The following is a 15,581-nucleotide window of genomic DNA, read 5'->3' on the forward strand; positions in this document are numbered from 1 at the left end:
CGCGGCATAGAGTCCGCACTAGCGGACATTTAAAAATGGCGGTGCCCGGCTTTATGCAAATGAAGCCCAGGAAATTCAAATCCCGGGCTTCATTTGCAACTCCGGTTGCCTACATTACCACCCTAGTTCGAACTAGGCTGGTAATGTAGACATACCCTTATTCTCTGTCAGCCTCTCAGGAGCAGATTGCTGTTATAGTGTCAGATCAGAGAACTTAATCAACTTTATTTGCCAGTTTGAATCCTGCTATATACTTACTGACCAAGTACCCTCTGCTATTGCTGTTGGTCAGTGGGTAAGCTTTGAATGCCAGAGATGGAGATGAAAATACCTTACTCCACAACAGATGAAACTACCACTGGTGGCCAGGCTGCAGCAGCACCATTCACTCAAATTTGGGCCAGCTGCCCACCTGTCAGGGGAGCTGGACCAAAACAATGATGCTGTGATTCCCATGCATGAAAGGTAGGTCACAACACTCAGGGTTTGTCTAGACTACAGAGTTTTGTCAGAAAAATGGCCATTTTTCCAACAATGCATGGAATATCCACACTGCAAGCACGTTCTTTCGATTTACTCTCGAAAGAACAGAGGCGTTTTTGCGCAGTTGGTATTCCTCTTTCTACGAGGAAGAAGACTTTTTTGTGAAAAATCTCTTTCGCAAAAAGGCATGTGTGGACGGGGAAGAGGGAGTTTTTTCGGAAGAGGAAAGAGGAAAAAGCACAGGTTCCCTGGTGGCCAATCTGTCCATAGCAATCTCTACAGCAATCTCTACATCTCGACTTACGAACCGGTTACGGGTCCGACTTCATAAGTCGGACCCCATTGAGTTACACTGACCACACTGTTCATAAGCACGGATTGCGTTCGTAACTCGGGGTCCGCCATTTATGACAGTTTCGGTCATAACTGCGAACAGTCGTAAGTCGACCGTTCGCAACTCGGGGACCGGCTGTACTTTTTCGATGCACTTTGCAGTGTGGATGCTCTCTTTCAAAAGAAGTTTTTTCGGAACATCTCTTCCAAAAAAAGCTTCTTGCACAAGAAGCTTGCAGTCTAGACATAGCCTCTGAGTGGAGAGCAAGCCCAGTCAGCCATATGGACTAGAAGTCATTTCAGTGGGGCAGGCCACCTGAGTGGCCAAAGTGGGACAGTCCTGTGAAGTTTAGGACAGTTGGGATTTTGCATGAGGTCAGATCCTGTGGGCCCTACTTCAGGAACCCCTTCAGATTGATCTAGTCAGAGCTTTCATGGAGCCCATCTCTGGCACAAAGGCCAGGTCTACACTAGACCTGGCAGTTTGGCTTAAGGTACACAACTCCAGCTATGTAGAATATGTAGCTGGTGTCAGTTTACCTTAAGCCGAGCTTGGCAGAAATAACTCCCTAGTGTAGACCAGGGCTACAGTATCACAGGATCACTGGTTATTTTTACAATTATAAACATTGTAGGCTCTCAGTCCCATGTACTAAGGCACAGGTTTTTATTCAGAAATTGAGCAAATTACAATAGACTTTACTGATTTTTATTTTTTAATTTAAAGTTGCCCCTGACCTGAGAACACCCTTTACAACTAGTCATTCCTTATAAAACTGTCTGTAAATAAATAGGGCATAACATAGTATTGACCACCCCAAGCATTCAAAAGCCACGAGACAGACCCCGCACAAAGCACAATATGGGTTTAAGAGTTGTCAGAGATTAAAAATAATAAATGATGAGGTCCTCCTCCCCTCCCCCCTCCATATTTATTTTACACTCTGTCCTAATGTTGCTTGACCTGAATGCTCAAGCCCACTGTAGCTAAATGAGTCTGAATTTAGACAAACCTTGTTTATCCATGTGTAATATTTAAAGCCATAAACTAGAGCTGCAGGAGAAGGAAGAACAGTTGAACTGCAAACAGTACTCCCTAGACACGCTAGGTGACCATTGCCCTGTGTACCATATGTGCTTAAATTGTTGTGCACAATGAGATGGACTAATGCTAGAATTACAGTAAGCAGCTTTATTCATTTTTGTTGCCCCAGTCTAACTGGCTAGTTTGATGGAAGGCAGCTTTCATTGACCTAGCTGTGGATGTGTGTCTACATCTAAACTCTGCTCCTGCCAATGTAACTGTCCCATGATAACTTAATAAATCCTCTTCCCTAAACAGCACGGAGTCCAGGTCAATGCAGTTAAGTCAATGCAGTGTCAATATAGACATGGTTCTACTTCCATCGGTTGTTGTTGGCCTGTAGGAGTTCTTGCACAGTGCCCCACCTTGACTGGTCTCTTTACTATCGTGAACTTTGCTGCCAGAGGACTTTTCCTTTTAAAAGCCCTAGGAATTTTTGAAATTCCTTTGTCTGGTTGTCCAAGTTGGTGAGCACACCTAGCAGCTCGCCATTACTGTAACTGTCTGGCCGACCATGCTGCAGCTGTGTGCCTGCCTAGAGTACACAAGAGGTGTTAAATCTCCTGGCTCTGTGAGGAGAAGAGGGTGTGTAGGCAGCTGGCAAAACATCAACACCTGTGAGCCGATTGCTCAGGGGATACAGGGAAAGGGCTGCCAGTGCTGTGTGAAAGCCAAGGAGCTGCAGTGGATGTACTAAACCAAGCAGGCCAACAAAATTGATCTGGTGTGGAGCTGAAGCTGTGTTGCTATTACAAAGAGCTGCAGCCATCCTTGGCGGAGACCCCACCTCTTCTCCCTAAGAGCCCCATGGATACTGTACTTTGAAGGAGCCTCAGCTATAGGCCTTGACTGTGAACAGAGGAAGAGGAGGAGGAGTGTGGGAGACAGGTGACCAGGAGATCCAGCTGTTCAGCAAGCCAGGGCATGTTTCTGACTCCACTTCAGTGCTGCTAGTCTTGACAGTCAAGCATGGGCAAGCATGATGCAGGGAAAGGAACCTCTGGTAAGTGTGCTGTTTGCTTTGACATTGCAGGGATGGAACTCCCAAAGTAGCAGGATGCAGCTGTTGATTTACTCTTTTGTACTTGTGCTGCAAGAGGTAGTGAAACAACCAGCAGAGGTAGATTCGTTATTTGCTTTTCATTCCCCTTTAAAGTTAGGCAGAGGGACCATTCAGAGCCGTTTGTTTATGTGCATTGGGATCCTCCATAGAGATCTCAATGCAACTCTGCAATCCTTTGTCAAAGGTTTCTGGAAAGGATGGGAGACTGCCTTATTTCTGCTGCTATGGTAATATACTGTCCCATGCCACTCAGCCACCACTTCAGCCAACACCATTGCAGTACACAGGCTTGGGATCCCAGCACTAGCTGAGCTCTTTCTGTCTCTGTTACCATGAGTGAGGAAAAAAAATCACCACTGTTTAGGGAAAATGGTGTGAATATTCAGTTCCATTGCCTTATACACCTATACTTGAGAGCCTGTGGGCTGTCCTCAACTATCTCTCAGTTCCTTAACTGCTTCCCACCTCCTGCTCCCCAGGTCATTCTCACCATGGCTCCTGGTTTGACTGGCACTGTTCTGTATCAGTCCCAAGGAGAAGTGAGAATGTAGTGCCTACAAGTTGGGTGGCCTAAGTGGAGGAAGTCCGGGAGTCTAAGTTTCAATTTCTGTGATGAATACACTGACAATGGTACCTGTCAGTACTGCTGCTGGTATCAAGCCTGAAGGGACTATTCCTCCACACCTGTGGAATGCCTGAGCCAGATAAGGAGGAGAAAGAAGATGATATGGCCTAGGAGATCCTGCAAGCTTGTGTTGCGTTAAAGAACGAGACCAGGGCCTTGAGGATGATCTTTCAGATGGCACGGAGAAGGAAAGAGTAGAGAAGAGAAAAGCCTGGGAGTTCAAGCAGGATAAGGAGAAGCGGCAGCAAATTTAATAGGGCTTCCAAGGCAGCACACAGAGATGCTGCAGACTCTGGGAGACCTGCAGGTCCAAGAATCCCATGCTTGCTTTCTTCTGCAGCCCATAAATAACTCAATGGTAGGACCTGCCAACTCCTCCCTTCAACAATACATGTGGCATAAGGAGCAAGGCCTAGCCCTACCACTCCACCCCAGGGGACGTTAAAGACAATCATAGCTCCACATACACTGACCTGTGAAAGGCACAGGTGGTGTGTATGTACCTGGAATGGAAATGACTGTTCTTTCCCTTTCAGATAATTTAATTAAGTTTTATTGCGTTCTAAATGTGTTTGCCTGACTACAGAATAAAAAAAATTTTTTTTTTTGGAACATAATTCTTATTTATTCAAAATATACATTGACTGATGTTGAGCAGGCCAGACACACACCAAATCCTGTTACTTCATTTTGTGTCAGAACCCCATAACATCATTCACAGACAATATGAATAGGTCCATTGGCAATTCTATATTCCTACACATAGCACTCATGACAAGGTTCATATCAGGCTGCAAAAGACCAAGGCCAGGTAGAACACACTATATCAACACCCTCAACTGTGGCTCACTATTAAAATGGTCCTTCAAGGCCTTCCAGAGCCATATTGCTCTGTTAGTCCTTGTATCTGGCTGTGCATATTCATCAGACAGCCATTCCATCATGTCAGCAGACATTTCCCCCTGCCTGTTGTGTTACAGATATTATACACGGCACAACAGGAAGCTATAGCCATTGTGGGATTTTTTTTCACTGATAAACAATCTCATAAGTAGACAATGTCAGATGACCAAAGGAAAATTCAACTGTCATTCTGCACTTGAAACACTCATTGGTGCTGTTGAGGTGGCAGGTGTATGGCTTCATGAGCAAAAGATAGGCTGGGTATCTCAGAGGCACAATTACCATTGGGGTGTTAGAATGCCAATCTGCTGGCCATGAAAGAAAGTCCCTGCTTGCAGCCTTCTGAAACGTCCTATGTCCTTAACGAAGTGCATGTCATGTACGTTCCCTGACCAGCCCACGCTGATGCTAAAATATCTCTGGGGATACACCAGCACTTGCATTACCATAGGAAAGAATTTCTTTCTGTTGAGGCACTCTGTGGCCAGGTGGTCTGATGCTAAAATAGAGATAAATGTGCCATCTGTTGTTCCACTGCAGTTTGGGAACCCCATTGCTGCAAAACCATCCACTGTCTGGCACATTGTTCAGAGTTACAGTCCTGTGTAGCAGCAGGTGATTCATAGCCATGTACGCTTGCATCACAATAGCCGCACAGTAGATTTTTCCAAATTTATTCCTTGCAGAATCTGGCATTGCAAGTTTCCACAGTGCACTCACCACTCCCTTCTCAATTGTAAAGGCAGTTGTCATTTTGGTGTTCCTGTGCTGTAAGGCTCTTATACAGTCCCAGGAGTGCAGACCTGGACATCCAAAAATTCTGCAGCCATTGCTCATCATTCCAAATCTGCACGACGGTGCAATTCCATGAGGCAGTGCTTGTTTCTCGGGCCCAGAACCAGAACTCCTCCGTCTGCGGCTGGTCTGTGAATGCCAACAACAACCTTGAGTTCTCTCTTTCTATGTCAGTCAGCCATCTCACTCCTAGAATTGGCATGTTACTCATGATTCCTTTTGCAGCCCTGAAAATACTGCAGGATCTGCTCGCAGCATTGATCACAATGGTGCAGAGCTGTACAGGAGCCATGCTTCTGGCAGATAATATGGCCAGCAAGGAGGGAGGAGAGGCTTGTGAGGATTTTGAAAAGAGGCATGAAATATTATGAGATGCAGACAAAATTATGGGATGGAGCACATTACGTTATGGGATGTTGAACCCATGCTCCCAGTCACTACTGCACGACGCCTGCATGAGGCATTGCAAACGCTTCTGAAACCACCCTGCGCTGGACAGCAATGAATTGTACATTGGGCTAGTTACATATGGTACACTGTACTCTGCATTGACATAAGTGGTCCTGGTGAGGGCGCATACCAGCGACAGAAGGAGTGTAGCGTGGACACTCACAAGTGATGTAATAACTGTGGTGACTATATGCCATATAACTTGTCAGCATAATTTTATAGTGCAGACATAGCCTTCAACTGATCAGTTGCATATTCACTTGCATGTTTTAAACACTGTGTATTAGTGTTTCCATCCCAAATTGTCTGTAGTTTTAGCCCTTTTTACAAATCTAATTTTCTGTCCCAAAATTGTACACATTGTTGTTTTTATTTCTGCCTTTGCAGAAATAAGCGGAATGCTAATGAAAATGAGTCCTTTAATTAAATATTCTGGCAGTCTACTTCTCCAGCTTTTCAGGCTGATTAGATTATAGACACACTATAGTAGATTAATTTGTGGGTTTATTTCTTGTCTCGTTATTAAGATCTGAATTACATTGGCTATGTGCCATTCTGGGTTTCAGTGTTCAAATGGTTCACTTCTGAAAATCAGTTTTCAAATCATATGATGTCGCAAGCAAAAATTAGCTTAGTGGGATCATTCTAGCTGCAATGTTGACATATCATTAAATTATGACATGGCTTAGCATAATTGGCAGTAAAAGAGACCCACATCTGAAACATGGATGTGTTGCTGGTCTCAGATTAGGTGCATGTGATTAGTATGCATGGGTAGGTCACTCAAACTCATTCCACTCATCCCTTGTTAATGCAGATCTCTCATCAAACAAACAGTAAATAACCAACATCAGAATCACAGCTGCAAACTAATGGCAAATATTGCAGGAGTGGTTTCTTGGTTCCAGTTGCTCAGAGCAGTAGACTAAAAATGTACAAGTAACTTGTTTAAATTTTATCTAACACACAAACCAAAGTTATGTCCTAATATTGCATATACAAATTCTCTTGCTTTTCCTAAAAAAAATGAAACACAGATTGAGTGGGAAAAGTTTCCAATACAGAAACTAAGGAAACATTTTTCATTTTAACTGAAACAAAAGACTAACACGGCTGCATCTCTATCACTATTTTTCATTTTAAGCATCCTTAATTGTACCTGTGGCCTAAGTATTAAGGGGCAGAGTTGGCAGAATAAAATGTCATAAGTAAAGACTCTTAAAATAAACTGTTCTATACTAGATAAAACATCCAGTTTAATATAACTGTATTGGTTCTTAATATAACAATTTTATTTTATTTTTTAATTTGCATGAAAATAACAATTCTTGTTTTTTCTTCCCCTCTTCTAACTAGATTAAGAAGAAACAGCAGGAAGTAGTGGGCTTCTTAGAGGCCAACAAGATTGACTTTAAGGAAATGGACATAGCTGGTGACGAGGATAACAGGAAATGGATGAGAGAGAACGTCCCAGGTGAAAAGAAGCCACAAAATGGCATCCCCCTCCCTCCACAGATCTTCAATGAGGAGAAGTACTGTGGGGTGAGAAGTCATTTGACATTTTCAGTAACTTTGTAGACATTCTTCCTTAAGCACATTTCAAAAGTGCCCTAAATTCCATTTCTCTTCAAATAGTTTTTCCTTTGAGTTAATAGTTTTAGGAGATGTTTCCTTAGCCCTGAAGAGAAATAGATGATATGACTGTTCCCTTTCACAGAGACACCCACAGGGAGGGGGAACTTGACAGGGAAACTCTGCTTTGTGAACTGCATGGAATTTCCTAGCTATCCTCTGCAGAGACAGTGACTTGTGGGGGTTGCCAGGTGTCCGGTATTGAACCGGACAGTCCAGTATTTGGACGTTGTGTCCAGTAAACAAATTGAGAAAATACCGGACATATAAATGTCCGGTATTTTCTAATTAAGTAAGTTTTTGTGCTTTTCCCGGGCCCGGCTCAGCACCTGACAGAAGCCCGCTTGGGACACGTGGCAATTAAAGGGGCTGCGACCGCATTTTTGCCTTGACCTCACAAACCTTCCCCTCCAGGTCTCATTGATTACTCTCCCCTCTTTTTTGCTCGATACATTTTTATCCAGTATTTTTTTTTAAACCATCTGGCAACCCTAGCCGGCCATACTCACGACACTTCCTGGAAATCCTGTGTCCCCTCCCACAGCCCCGGCAGCATAGCTCATTCAAGAGTTGTTCTTCTATTGGTTTCCTACCCACACCCTATTACTGCTTTATGTTGAAAGAGCTAAAGGGTTCTGAATGGGAGATGCTGCAGCTTTCACTGGATAGCCAAGGCACAAGGTGATATAGAAAATCTGTCTCTTTCCTCAGTCCTGGTGTCCTGGTGTCCTGGGCTATGTCTAGACTGCAGGCTTCTTTCAAAAGAGGCTCTTTCGAAAGCATCTTTCGAAAGAGCCTCTTTCGAAAGATCGCGTCTAGACTGCAGGCGGATCTTTCGAAAGAGCAATCCGCTTTTTCGAAAGAGAGCACCCAGCGAGTCTGGATGCTCTCTTTCGAGGAAGCCCTATTTACATTGAAGAACGCCTTCTTTCGAAAGAGGAACTTTCGAAAGAAGGCGTTCTTCCTCGTGAAACGAGGTTTACCGCCATCGAAAGAAAAGCCGCGTTCTTTCGAAATTATTTCGAAAGAACGCGGCTTGAGTCTGGACGCAGGGGAAGTTTTTTCGGGAAAAGGCTACTTTTCCCGAAAAAAACCCTGAGTCTGGACACAGCCCTGGTGTCCAGCTCCGATCATTTGCCTTGATATGCCTTCCACACACACACAAAAGGTCAGCATATAAACGCAGGGTCCCAACCAAATAAACATGGACTCCCACCCTCAGGATTTTCATGCACAGGTGTACCACTTGCAGCTCAGGGAGGGCTTGCAAGATGTTGCTTTCTTGGTTCTACTCCCTTTCTATCATCAACTTTGATGCTTTTCTTATAATGTTGCTATTCCTTTTGTCCACTTTGTGCCACATAGTGGGTTTTCATTAGTTTGTTTAGGCTCAGTGACTGTAACTCTACATGCTTGATGGAGCTTTTTTTGGTATGGATATTTGTGAATAATATTCTCTCAATACTGTCAGAGAGCTCCTTAGGTCCCTGTTAGTACCTGGCTCAAGCTGGGAAGCTAATGATTCAACCAGTGGCCCAAATGCAGTGATGAATCCTGCTCACATGTCACCTGAGGCACTAAGAAGTAGTTCTTTAGGACTCCCATCCCTTGCTTGAAATGCTGTCATTGACTTTAATGAACCTTGGATGGTTATCTTCTCCTTGATGACAGAAATAGACTGTACCATTAGAATTACCAAGGAAACAGAATTTAGTAGAAAGAAAGATATATTTACAAAATATTCTACAGTATAGAAGATTATAATCCTGGAAGAGGAATACAATTATCATTATTATTATTTTCTTGTAGTGTGCACAATGTGCTAGGTGCTTTCCAAGTGAAAAATAAGGTACAATTCCTGCTCAAAGGAGCTAAAAATAATGTTTTACACCTGGAACTTAGAGTTCCATAGGCAAAAATAAGTGCATATCTTTGCACGCACATTGGACACATGAAAATACATATTTTGGGCAGCTATCTAAATATCTGTACATTCAATCATTCCTAGAACCTATGTAAGTTAATAAATACTTGGCTGCATGTGTGCAATTGTGTGAACTTCTTTTGCACATGAACCTTAGGCCTCCCTTTCTGAAAATTCAGCCCAATATTTCTTATCTATTGATGATCTGATATCACAAATATTTAAACAATGGATATTTTTAAATGTGCAACTTTTCCGGCTCTAAAGATTTGGGGAGACAGCCTGTCCTCTCATGTATTCTCAGCAAACAGGTTTCCTTCCTTTGTTATAGTAAAGAAAAGATCAATGGTTTGGGCCTCAACTGTGAGGTAATCAAAAGTCAAATGTGAAATTGTGTACATGAGCCTATTTTGAGTTATAGTCCAAATGCTCAGATCATTTAGAATTAGAAAATTTAACTGCTGTAAAAATGTAAGACTTATCTCTCAGAATGTACATTATCTAATTTGTTCCTTGAATCAGAGTACAATTTATTTCATAACTTTTTCTAGGAAGTAAGAGTCCAATTACTTCAGACAGTCTTTCACTTGTGTGTTGCTAATTCTTGCAATATTATCTGTTTATCTTCAAGCTGTAGCTCTTGGAATAATGTGATTACATGAGAATCTCAGTTTAATTTAAACATAAAGAAAACGTGTCCTGGTAATTGTAGAGGAAAGTTTGAAATCATGACCTGAATGCACCCTAGTGGCTCAATCGAGAAGGCAAATAAAAAGCACATCAGATTCATGATTTTTAAGTCAGTATTATGGGTTTTGACTGCCTCTGACTCATGAATTTTGACTGTTTAGGGTAGGTAATACAGAATCACTCAATGCTAAATCTTTCTTACCAAAAAAACTTTAAAAACAACGAATGGTCCTGCAGCCCTTTAGGGTACGTCTACACAGCAACATTATTTCGAAATAACTAGCGTTATTTCAAAATAAATTAGACCATATCTACATAGCAGGCAGATATTTCAAAATAATATCGAAATATTGTCAAGCTGGAGGATTTCTTACTCCAACTTGTGTAACCCTCATTGTACGAGGAGTAAGGGAAGTCGGAGGAAGAGTGCTCTATTTTGAAATAAGTGCTGTATAGACATTCCCAATTTCAAAATAAGCTATTTCAAAAGAAGCTACACAATTGAGGGTGTGTCTATACTACAGGGCTTTTTCGAAAAAAGTGGGGGGGGTTCGAAAAAACTTCCCCTGCGTCTAGATTGCTGTCGCATTCTTTCAAAATTAAATCGAAAGAATGTGGCAGTTTTTTTCAACCACGGTAAACCTCATTTCACGAGGAAGAACGCCTTTTTTCAAAAGTGCTCTTTCCAAAAAAGGCGTTCTTGAATGCAAACAGGGCTTTTTCAAAACACAGCATCTAGACTGTCTGGGTGCTCTTTTTTGAAAAAGCGGCTTGCTTTTTCAAAAGAAGTTGTTGCAGTCTAGACGCTCTCTTTCGAAAGAGGCTTGTAGTCTAGACTTAGCCTGAGGTAGCTCAATTTGCGTAGCTTATTTCGAGTTAGAGCTATGAAAAAGGGATGAACAGTGAGGTGACAAAATTTGCAGATGATACCAAACTACTCAAGATAGTTAAGACCAAAACAGACTGTGAAGAGCTTAAAAAGATCCCACCAAACTAAGTGATTGGACACAAAATGGCAAATGAAATTTAGTGTTGATAAATGTAAAATAATGCACATTGGAAAAAGCAAGGGATTTGGGTGCCATTGTGTCAGCAGACCTCATAATGCAGGACTTTGACAGGCTTCACCACCTGAACCTTCAGTCCCTCCTCCTAATAGCCTGGAAGCTCCATGGTTGACAGTGTCGGTGCTCCAGTGCTCAGATCGGGTGCAGGAAGTCCTGCTGGGTAGTAGGAAACCTTCCACTAGGGCCACCTATCTGGCTAAATGGAAGCGCTTCTCCATTTGGGCTGCTCAAAAGAGTATTTCCCCAACAGACACACTGGTCCCCTTGGTTCTAGACTACCTGCTTGACCTTAGGGTCCAGGGGCTGATCTCTTCATTGATCAGGGTTCACTTGGTGGCTATTTCTGCCTTTCACCCAGGCTCTAGGGACACAACACTCTTTGTGTGTCCTGTGGTTCACAGATTTGTATGGGGTTTGGACAGAATTTACCCGCATGTGTGCCAGCCCATACCCCACTGGGATCTAAACTTAGTTCTGTCCAGGCTCATAGGGTGACATGTTCACTGCTGCACCTCTTCTGGAAGGTGTCCTTCCTTGTAGCTATCACGTCTGCCAGGCACGTGTCCGAACTCAGGGCTTTCACATCAGACCCCCTTGTATACAATATTCTTCAAGAGTAGGGCTATCCTCCGCTCAGCTGAAGATTAGAACTCCCACCTCACCTCCTAGGGTTTCTGCTTTGGAGTCACCTACATGGAATGGACATGAGCAATCACTCAAAGAAGAAAAAGCGGTTACTTACCTTCATAACTGTTGTTCTTCGAGATGTGTTGCTCATGTCTGTTCCAAATTCTGCCCGCCTCCGGACTACTTTCTTCAGAGCAGTCCAGTAAGAAGGAACTGATGGGTTGGAAGGCCAGCAGGGGTATATATTAGCTGATGTAGCAGCTCCACTCCTGCTGGCCCAATGGGTGCTGTTAAGGGAAGAAAACTTCCAACAATGTGTGCACGCAGCGCGCGTGCACCTACATGGATTACACACGAGCAACACATCTCGAAGAACAACAGTTATGAAGGTAGGTAACTGTGTTTTCCTGTTCACTATGTAATCTGGATGTCTAGAGTAGACTGATCGCTTGCTCTTTATTTTTAATGATGGTAACATATGGTGAGGTAAATCCCTTACTTTTGTACCTAATATCTAGCATAGCTGATAGTCAATATATGTTGCATATTTGTCTTGTATTTCAGCAATAGCCATGGAAAGTATTGTCTATAGTGTGACAAAAATGTATGAGTTTATACTACATGTAAACCCTTATGGAGTATTATTCTTTGTCTAAAAATATGGTTTGACTATATTTTCATACTGTTGACTTTAACCCAAATGTAGATGGTGACACTATGATAAGAGTATTTATTTATAAGGTTACTTGTGTGCAAAGTATCCTTAGATACCTACAACACATTGAAATTGCTGTTTTTCTTACTGTGCTATCAGTGGATTGGTCCTGGATGTGTTCCCAGGTCTGATTATCAACTAGAGATACTATGTATGTGCATGTAAGGGGGGGCGGCGCTAACATTTTAACAATTGTATCAAAAGAGGAACTAAAAGGCTATATTTATTTAATATAAGCATATCTTAAGATTCATCACGGTAGTAGCCTTTGTCCTTCTTTCCCACTTACTTTGTTTCTCATACACAGAGGTGTAGCGAGGGGAGGGGCAGTTGCCCGTGGGTGCCACACTAGGGGGCGCCAGTTTAGCGGCCTCTGCAGTGCAGCCTGGCCGAGACAGTAAGACCCGGCTTCTTTATACACTGACAGCCTCTGTGCGAGATCGGAGCAACCCCACCATTGCGACCCTGAATTCGGGGATGGAGGGGTGGCAGCTGGAGTTCAGGGATGACTCCAACTTCTGCCCCCTCCCGGTCTGGCTGGAGGTTGGGGTGCAGTTGCAAGCCAGGCAGAAGCCGGAGCTATGAAACCCCCAAGAGCTGCAGGGGCTGTTGCAGGCAAGGGCCAACCCCTACAGCTAGGCCTCTCCACTCACTGGAGGGGAGTAGAGGGAAACCGGGACCAGCTCCTGGAGTCCCTTGCCCCCGTGAGGATCTGCTGCAAGAGCTGCATCACACTCACCACTATCCAGCCCTGGTAAGCTACCCGTCTGCTCATACACTGCGATATTGTACATGCTTGAAGGCCAAATTCTACTTGCTCCTTACACAGATGCAGAAGTGTATTCATTTTGCCAAGTGATATTAAACACGTTAATCTAAATATGCTTCTTTCTGTGTCTTAGATTCTCCAAAACTTAAGTCGCAACAGTCGTGGCTCAATATATGGAAGGATTTTATAGGGTCTGTTCTCTATTGCATATACTGCTTTTCAATATCTTGTTCTTTTTTTAATTCCTTTTCTAGGACTTTGAATCCTTCTTTTCTGCTAAAGAAGAAAACATTATTTATTCATTCCTGGGTCTGTCACCTCCCCCAGGTTCAAAGGTATGAACTTCTGCACTTTGCTGGGGCCTATTCATTTTAACTTAGTAAAACATGAAGGTAGGCACTGACACAGAATGTAAAACAATGAACGGAGACAAGTGTGGCAATAAGAAGTTAGTTTTCTGGAAGGGGTTGTAGCAAAATCTTTTAAGAAAAAAAAAATGATGTAAGTTTTCCAATAGATAGTATTGGAAGTCCTCTTTTCACCATGGATTTTGTACTATCTCTATTGCCACTTTAAAAAAATACCCTATATTTTGCCATTTTCAACTTTGAAACAATACAGTAATCCCTAATTAATTCCATAGGTTACATTACATTCTGGGTGAAATCTATACAAATGCTTGTGCACATGAACGGGCTTGTGCTGAAGAACTATACAGTTCTAGGTTTACAGAATCCACCTTCCCCACCCCTGACGGGAGGGGCACAGCTCCTTCAAGAAATGATAGGCTGTGACTCAGCTTGCTTTGACAGAGGAAGTTGTAGATACAACCCTGGACTCTTTAACTAGGCCTGTGGTGTTTCCCAACCCACCTTTCTGCACTGTCCCACATATAGCTCAAAGTCCAGCCCTGTTGTATTGGATCGGGCAAATTAGTTGAAACAATAGTAAAGATAAAATTGTCAGACATGTAGAAGAACATAATTTGTTGGGCAAAAGTCAACATAGTTTCTGTAAAGGGAAATCATGTCTTACTAATCTATTAGAGTTCTTTAAAGGGGTTAACAACATGCGGACAAGGGGGATCCAGTAGATATAGTGTATTTAGATTTCCAGAAAGCCTTTGACAAGGTCCCTCACCAAAGGCTCTTACCTAAATTAAGTTATCATGGAATAAGAGGGAAGATCCTTTCATGGATTGAGAACTGGTTAAAAGACAGGAAACAAAGGATAGGAATAATTGGTAAATTTTCAGAATGGAGCAGGGTAACTAGTAGTGTCCCCCAAGGGTCAGTCCTAGGTCCAATTCTATTCAACTTATTCATAAATGATCTAGAGAAAGGGGTGAGCAGTGAGGTGGCAAAGTTTGCAGACGATACTAAATTGTTCAAGATAGTCAAGACCAAAGCAGACTGAAGAACTTCAAAAAGATCTCACCAAACTGAGTGATTGGGCAACAAAATGGCAAATGATATTTAATATGGATAAGTGTAAAGTAATGCACATTGGAAAAAATAACCCCAACTATACATACAATATGATGGGGGCTAATTTGGCTACAACTAATCAGGAAAGAGATCTTGGAATCATCGTGGATGGCTCTCTGAAAATGTCTACGCAGTGTGCACCAGCAGTCAAAAAAGCAAATAGGATGCTAGGAATTATTAAGAAAGGGATAGAAAATAAGACAAAGAATATCTTACTGCCCATATATAAAACTATAGTATGCTCACATCTTGAATACTATGTACAGATGTGGTTTCCTCACCTCAAAAAAGATATTTTGGCATTAGAAAAGTTTCAGAAAAGAGCAACTAAAATGATTAGGGGTTTGGAACGTGTCCCATACGAGGAGAGGCTAAAGAGACTGGGACTTTTCAGTTTAGAGAAGAAGAGACTGAGGGGGGATATGATAGAGGTATATAAATTCATGAGTGGTGTGGAGTGGGTGAATAACGAAAAGTTATTTACTTGTGCCCATAATACAAGAGCTAGAGGCCAGCAAATGAAATTAATGGGTAGCAGGTTTAAAACTAATAAATGAAAGTCTTCTTTATACAATACACAACCTGTGGAACTCCTTGCCTGAGGAGGCTATGAAGGCTAGGACTATAACAGAGTTTAAAAAAGAGCTAGATAAATACATGGAGGTTAGTTCCATACAAGACTATTAGCCAGGGGGTAAGGAATGGTGCCCCTGGCCTCTGTTTGTCAAAGGCTCGAGAAGGATGGCAGGAGACAAATCGCTTGATTATTGTCTTCAGTCCACCCTCTCTGGGGCACCTGGTTACTAGCCACTGTCGGCAGACAGGCTACTGGGCTAGATGGACCTTTGGTCTGACCCAGTATGATCATTCTTATGTTCTTATGGATATGTTGATTGTATGCTATGTATGAATGAAATGGCACTTGTGCATAACA

General features: G+C 42.6%; 1 protein-coding gene across 1 annotated transcript in view; it reads left to right on the forward strand.

The window, feature by feature from the left end:
- SH3BGR (SH3 domain binding glutamate rich protein) overlaps positions 1 to 15,581 on the forward strand; it is a 54,332-nt gene that overhangs the window by 7,346 nt on the left and 31,405 nt on the right. The window contains exons 2-3 of the mRNA XM_006111781.4: positions 7,093 to 7,278; positions 13,415 to 13,495. Coding sequence (XP_006111843.2) covers positions 7,093 to 7,278; positions 13,415 to 13,495 — 267 coding nt within the window. The remainder of the gene's footprint in view (positions 1 to 7,092; positions 7,279 to 13,414; positions 13,496 to 15,581) is intronic.

The sequence above is a fragment of the Pelodiscus sinensis genome, chromosome 1, assembly GCF_049634645.1.
Source record: "Pelodiscus sinensis isolate JC-2024 chromosome 1, ASM4963464v1, whole genome shotgun sequence".
Lineage (NCBI taxonomy): Eukaryota > Metazoa > Chordata > Testudines > Trionychidae > Pelodiscus > Pelodiscus sinensis.